This window comes from Monodelphis domestica, chromosome 4, assembly GCF_027887165.1.
Source record: "Monodelphis domestica isolate mMonDom1 chromosome 4, mMonDom1.pri, whole genome shotgun sequence".
NCBI lineage: Eukaryota > Metazoa > Chordata > Mammalia > Didelphimorphia > Didelphidae > Monodelphis > Monodelphis domestica.
The window spans coordinates 271758933-271766000 of NC_077230.1; the positions used below are offsets into that span (position 1 = coordinate 271758933).

The 7068-nt window shown below is 35.3% G+C and overlaps 1 protein-coding gene across 1 annotated transcript; it reads left to right on the plus strand.

Moving 5' to 3' along the window:
• Nucleotides 1–225: 225 nt before the first annotated feature.
• Nucleotides 226–6568, plus strand: LOC100016831 (olfactory receptor 8B3-like). Its single transcript, XM_007495455.3, has 2 exons — nucleotides 226–400; nucleotides 5631–6568. Exons 1-2 carry the CDS (start codon nucleotides 226–228, stop codon nucleotides 6566–6568), a joined length of 1113 nt encoding a protein of 370 aa, XP_007495517.2.
• The last annotated feature ends 500 nt before the right edge of the window (nucleotides 6569–7068 follow it).

The following is a 7068-nucleotide window of genomic DNA, read 5'->3' on the forward strand; positions in this document are numbered from 1 at the left end:
CCAGTCATGGATGTTAAGGTTAAGAATATTGTTGCTCATTTCCCCCTATGTCTTGTATGTTATTTCCTGTATAAGTCTTGTGTGCCATTCTTTATTGTGGGCAAATAGATTAAGGTTATGGTCGTCTGGTTTACAAGGGATTCTGAATGAAAATTTATGGTGGTGCATATGAAATACCAACTGGACCAGATGGAACAATATATAAGATATAATAACATCATAAATATGGAACATGGTTGTGGGGATAATATGAACACTGAAGACATGAAACAACTAAGCAGGTTACAACAAGAAGGATCTACAGGAAAGGCTACCCTCTGTCTACTTAGGGATCTACCTGTGGTTACCAAAAATGAGATACATAAGATAAAGACCCATAAAAGATTTTCCCCTGAAAACCTCTAATCTATTAAAAAACAAACTCCAGACTTCACTAATGAACCAAATCAAGTCATAAAAGAAATGAGACAAGCAATTGACCTTTTTGATCCGGACTTCAATGATTTAACTCTTTTGATGAAAAAGTTCCTAACAAAAAGGGAATGTAACAAATTTATTGAGGAAACAAGATCATATCCTCCATTAGTATCAGGCCAGAGAATTATAATGTGGATATGAGTGATAATCAAGTTTATGAGGAATTAATAGAAGCAAGGGAGGCAATTCTTGAAGTTATGGACAGGTACCTCAAAAGATCTAATGTCTGGTCCAAATTTGAGGCAATAAAACAAAAAATCACAGAAACACCTGCAGCATTCCTAGAGAGAATAACTAAGGTTGCAGAAACACTTCTTGGTATGGATGCTCTGGAGGAAGGGACCATTGTCATATCAAACGGATTTTTGTAAAAAATGAACTTCCCAAAGTTAGACAGTTTTTTAAAAGGAATTACCAAGACTGAGAAGAGCTAGATCTGGATGACCTTAATCACAAGGCTACATATTTAACAAATGACATGGAAGAAAGGAATGAGGGAAAAGACTCTATAGTGGAAGATTTGAAAAGGAAACTTAGGGAATCAGAGAATAAGGCTAAGGAAAGTGAAATAAAGGAGGTGAAAGTGGTAGTTAAGTTCTATGCATCCAAGGAATAACTCCTATAGGACTAATGAGAGAAGATCAAGTCCCAGAAGAAGTTTATTATGTGACAAAATTGGGCATTTTTGTAGACACTGCAGATTTGGGAATCTACTTACGAGACAAATTAATAGAAATGGTGGATACAATAGGCAATATAATAACAATAATAACAGGAGCAATAACTGTAATAATAATAGGTGGAATAATAATAATCATTATTATTATTATTATCAAAATAGAAATGTAAATCATTGCCAAAATGCCTGTTGTCAGGGACAACAAGCACCTGATCTTAACACAATGAAAGATTGGGTGAAATCTGGATCAAGACCAAAATATAGTCAGGTGATAAAAAGTGACCAAAACAAGGGAGATAGCAGCTTATGAAGGTTTACCCAGTGTCCATATGCAATTGAATCAAGGGATAATGAGTGGTGTATAAATGAAAATAAGTATAATGGTAATGAGGTTGATGATGATTTAAATAAATTAAGTAAATCAAAGGATAATATAATTAGTTTTAATAAATGTAAGGAAAAAGAAAATTGTAATATAAATTTAGTAGGTAATTCTAATGAATGTAAAATAATGGAAAGTGCTGAAGAATATAAACTTAATAATAATAACAATGAAATTATAAATGAAAGCAATGATACCAAGAAGGAGATTATAAAGACCAATGAGAGTAGTATAAAAGCTGATGATGGAAAAATCCTGGGAAATGTGAAGACTGGATTTAGCTATCTCCTGATTGTAACAATGAGGGTACTTAGCTCTTCCTTTAGAGTGAAGCTAGAACTTTAAGCTACAATCTATTCTTAGATATTAACTACACAAAGATGTTAAGTAACTACAAAAGATGAATTAACCACAAAAATGTGTTAAGTAACTACAAAAGGTGAACTACAAAGAGGTGTTAAGTAACCCAAAAAGATATAATCTAACCAAAGAAGATGAGAACTAAAGAATGGACAGTCCTGGAGAAAATCTAACCAAAGAAGGTGAGATCTAAAGAATAGGCAGTCCTGAAGAAAAGTATCTGCTGTGATTGGTAGACGTGAAAATTTAGAGGAGATGACACAAGAGAAAAAGGTTTTAAATAGATTTTTTTTTAAAAAAAGACTGAAGAGGGATTCTATTCAGATATTTGGATGAGTTTGGAGACAGTCAGTCACCTGGGCTTGGAGTGAAGGATCAGTCACTTGGAGCTGAAGGAAAGATGGACATTCGTTCAGAGATTCATTTGGGCACTGATTTTTAGGAGTGACTGGAAGACAGACTTGTGGGGGGCAACTGGAAGACCAACACCCAGACTTCTTTGAGACTGTTACCATTGGTTAGTGAAAAGCTGTCTTAGTGACTCTGCCTTTCTGGAGGCGTTAAGCCTCCAGGAGAGGCCCAACTTCTTGAGGCTCTCTTCCCCTGGCTGGGACTTAGAAATTCTAACTGGTATAAGAAGAAGCCAGAATTTTCTCTCTTTCTTTCCTTAATATCTTCCTTCTATTGTAAATACTGTAAATAAACTACCATAAATTCCATTTACTTTAATAATTCATTTTGGGATTTAGAAATTAAATCCTTGGTGACCACCTAATTAATGTATTTTAGTCTCAACCACAAAATAATTTAACAGAAAGTCATATAATTCAATCAGATGTAAACTTGAATGGACAAGAAATGACCGAGCTTTGTGCACCAGTATTAGAAACATTTCAGCCTCCAAACAGTACAGAGCCATATATATCTGTTACAATAGGTGATCAGATATATGATCTTTTGGTTGATACTGGAGCCAGTAAATCAGTTTTGCAAAGTCTTCCTAAATATTGTAGAGCTGTGGATACTATGGAAGTAATAGGAACTACAGGAAAACCAAAAAAAGTAGCAAAATTGCTACCTAAAATGATTACTTTAGGTTCTTTATCTGTGGAGCATGAATTTCTGTGTATGCCAGACTGCCCCATGAATCTTCTTAGTAGGGATTTATTATGTAAATTATGAAAAGTGACCCAATATACTGATTCTGGGGAATATATCATTACAACTACTAGAGGAATCTCTGAAAGCTTTTCAACCACTGTTCTTAGATTCAGTCAGTACATCCTATTTCTGAGGATATCCCTGAAGATTTATGGTCAAAGTCTTCCCCAGATGTAGGTTTATTTAAATCAGCTACTCCAGTAAGGGTGAGAACTAAGGAAGGACCATTTCCTTGTGTACCTCAATATCCCTTAAGTAAAGAAACAATGGAAGGTATCAGACCAATCATTGAGTCCCTAATCCAATAAGGAATAATAATACCATGCTCCTCAGACTACAATATACCTATACTTGAAAAAAAAAGTCAAAACTCGATCAGAATGGGAAAATCATCTATAGATTCATCCAAGAGCTGAGAGCTGTAAATGATCATGTAATAAAAACACATCCTATAGTATCAAGCCCAGCTGCTATAATCTCCTCCATTCCAAGCTAAGCAAGATATTTATTTCATCTTGGTAGATTTATACTCATCCTAATCTTATGAAAAAGCACTATTTTCTGATGCCTGAAATTTTAATTTCTTCCTTCATTTATGCATACCTCTATTTAAAACATGAATTGAAGCATCCTCAAGGAAATTAGAATGTGAGGGAGTTGGTAGTGGACAGATGCAGCATATACCTAATGAAGTAAGCACTGTGTGTATGTGTGTGTGTGTGTGTGTGTGTGTGTGTGTGTGTGTGTGTGTGTGTGTGTAGGCAACATATACTCCCATGGTCCACAAAGGTCTAATGTCTTGAAAGAAAATCTTAATGAACCTGACTTTAGTATTATACATAGTGGGGAGAATATTTTCCTTTGGACAGTGGCTAACAACTCACTCTGAGTATCTTGATTCTATTCTGTCCTTGTATGCTATTCATGTACACTACTCAAATATCCCATATATTCTTTTGAGAACTCAGTTAACTAAGATATAGAAAAGTCCTTGGGAGGATGTCTGCATAAGGCATTGTGTAAAAGAGAACTTTTCAGAAGAAAGGATAGAAGAAAATGGGGGAAGGCACAGAGGAGTCTTGGAATCAACAATCCCTTGTGTGAAGTTAAAAATCAAAGAGAAGTTTGAATCCCTTAAGAGAACAATTAAGCTCTGTTGTATAGTGAATAAACATGGACTTCATAATTTGTTCTCCCTGAAGTGTCTGAACCCCTGGAGAAAACCTACTGGATCCTCTCAGTTTCCAACTGGGTCCATGAGACTTTAATCCCTAGAATAAAACCTTGAGTTTCCTATTACCTGTTGACCCTGATGATATATATTTCTAGGAGCTATTTCTTGCCCTGAAACTCAGCAAACTCTCCAACTGAAGTCCAAGTCAGAACCTATGATCATATAGTTCAAAATTTCTCCCAGGCCAGTTCAGAGGTTGAAATATATGCTCTGATCGTCTCAGTAGTAAAGGTAGTATCAATCTCTCAGAGACAGAATTTCTGGTCACTTTTATCAGAATCATTTCTCCTTCAGGAGCTCAAACCCAGTAAGGACAAACACTTAATTGTCCAGGCAGAAGAAAGGTAAGTGTGGAAATCATTTTTGCTTCTATTTTCTCCTACATGCTTTGCCAGCCAGGAGATATGAGAATTCTATAAAGCATAATGTCTGTAACCTCTGTCACTGATTTGTTTGGTAGAGTTGAAGTGAGAGTGAGAAGAGAACACTCAAGGATAATGAGGATTTTGGCAACCTTAACAATATTAATACTTGTTTTAAGGATAATGAGAGCATTGGTACTGCTTAAAACTATATTCAGGCAAAGGGACTCTGGATCTAGTCTGTAGGCAGCTACATACATTGTTCAATGTAGAGAACTCTGGGCATTCAGTCAGAAAGTCCTGAGTTTAAATCCGGCCTCAATTAGTAATAGCTGTTTTACCTGGAGTCATGACATGTAATCTCTGTTTCCTCCATTATAAACTGGTGATCATAATAGCACCTATTTCTCAATATTATTATGAATATCAAATGACATATTAAAGCAAGTGTCTGATATATTATAGGTGATATACAAATATCAGCCATTATTATTTTATTATTAATAACATGATTAGTATTATTTTAAATAATTAATAAAATTTAAAATATTTTGACCATCATCATTGTAAGAACCTCTTTGATGTATGACTTCATTACCTCTGATATGAAAACAATAATTAGTTTTTATTTAAACTAGACAAAACAGGAAGGAGGGAAAGGACAAGAATATTACTTTCATTTTTTAAAATTTCTTTTTACTTTGGAATTTAAGTAACATCAACTCTTATTCTACAATAAAACTCAGGAAGAATTTTTTGTTTTTTTAAATCCTCTAGCTCATAGAGACTCTCAGCTCAATCAAAACCTCTGGATATCTTGGGGATGATAAGAATATAACTGGAATGATGATGGTTTCCAGAGACTTTTAAAAGTGCTCCATTTTCATTCATTATTGGGGAAGAGCCTATGGCTTCTGGTATGACTTGTCTCCTCTTCTTATAGATCACTCGAATGGAGAATGTTTTTGGACAATGACTCTTCAGTGACTGAGTTCATTCTTGCAGGCTTAACAGATCAACCAGAGCTCCAGCTCCCCCTATTCCTCCTGTTTCTAGGTGTCTATGTGGTTACTTTGGTGGGAAACCTGGGACTGATCATTTTAATCATGACAAATTCTCACCTTCACACTCCTATGTACTATTTCCTCTCCAACTTGTCTTTCATTGATCTTTGGTACTCCACTGTCTTTACTCCCAAAATGTTGATGAATTTTATTTTAGAGAAAAATATCATCTCCTATTCAGGATGTATGGCTCAGCTCTTTTTCTTCTGTTTTTTTGTCATTTCTGAATGCCATGTGTTGACAATAATGGCTTATGATCGTTATGTTGCCATCTGTAATCCATTGTTATATAATGTCATTATGTCCTATCAGGTCTGTTCATGCCTATTGGGTTGGGCTTATGTAATAGGTTTTGCTGGTGCAATGGCTCACACTGGATGCATGCTGAAACTGTCCTTCTGTGATGACAATATCATAAACCATTATATGTGTGACGTGCTACCTCTCCTCCAGCTCTCCTGCACCAGCACCTACGTCAATGAGCTGGTGGTTTTCATTGTTGTGGGCATTAATGTCATAGTGACTAGTGTCACTATCTTCACGTCTTATGCTCTCATCCTGTCCAGTATCCTGAGCATGAGCTCCACTGAAGGCAGATACAAAGCCTTTAGCACCTGCAGCTCCCACATAATTGTCGTTGCTCTTTTCTTTGGGTCAGCTTCATTCATGTATCTCAAACCAGCTTCCTCAGAGGCTGTGGACCAGGGGAAAGTATCTTCAATCTTTTACACAAATATGGGGCCCATGCTAAACCCCCTCATTTATAGTCTGAGGAATAAAGATGTTCAAATTGCCTTGAAGAAAACCTTGAGAAGAATGTTCTCCAGAACAGGGGTAGGATTTTCATAATGTGAAATAATTTTTTTCTTTTCTTTTTGATTAATTATAATTTTCTCAGGAAGGAATATTTACTTTAATTCCTTTCCCTCTATTTCCTTCTGCCCAATATTCTAGCAGAAGAAATTCCTTTGGTTTAAAGTTTAAGAGATAAATGTACTAATTTAAAGTCAGAAATCAGAGATTTTATTCCAGATGTTTTTTCTCTCTGAAACTGGCCAAGTCACTTAACCTTCATGAACTCTTTCATGTGTCATCATGGTGTTGGTTGAACTCTGTGGACCATAAGATCATTTATAAAGATAAATCTGTGATATAATACTCTTTGTGAGAATGAAAGTACTGCATGGAATTATTCAATAAATTATATCTTAATCATGGTAAATGACTCAGTCTTTGTCAATTGTTAATTGTCAATAATTCAGTTAAATAAAACTTGAAGTTAATTTGTCAGGAAGATAGCAATAAAATGTCCAAATGATGTAGCTATAGTATAATGCTCTGACCCCCAA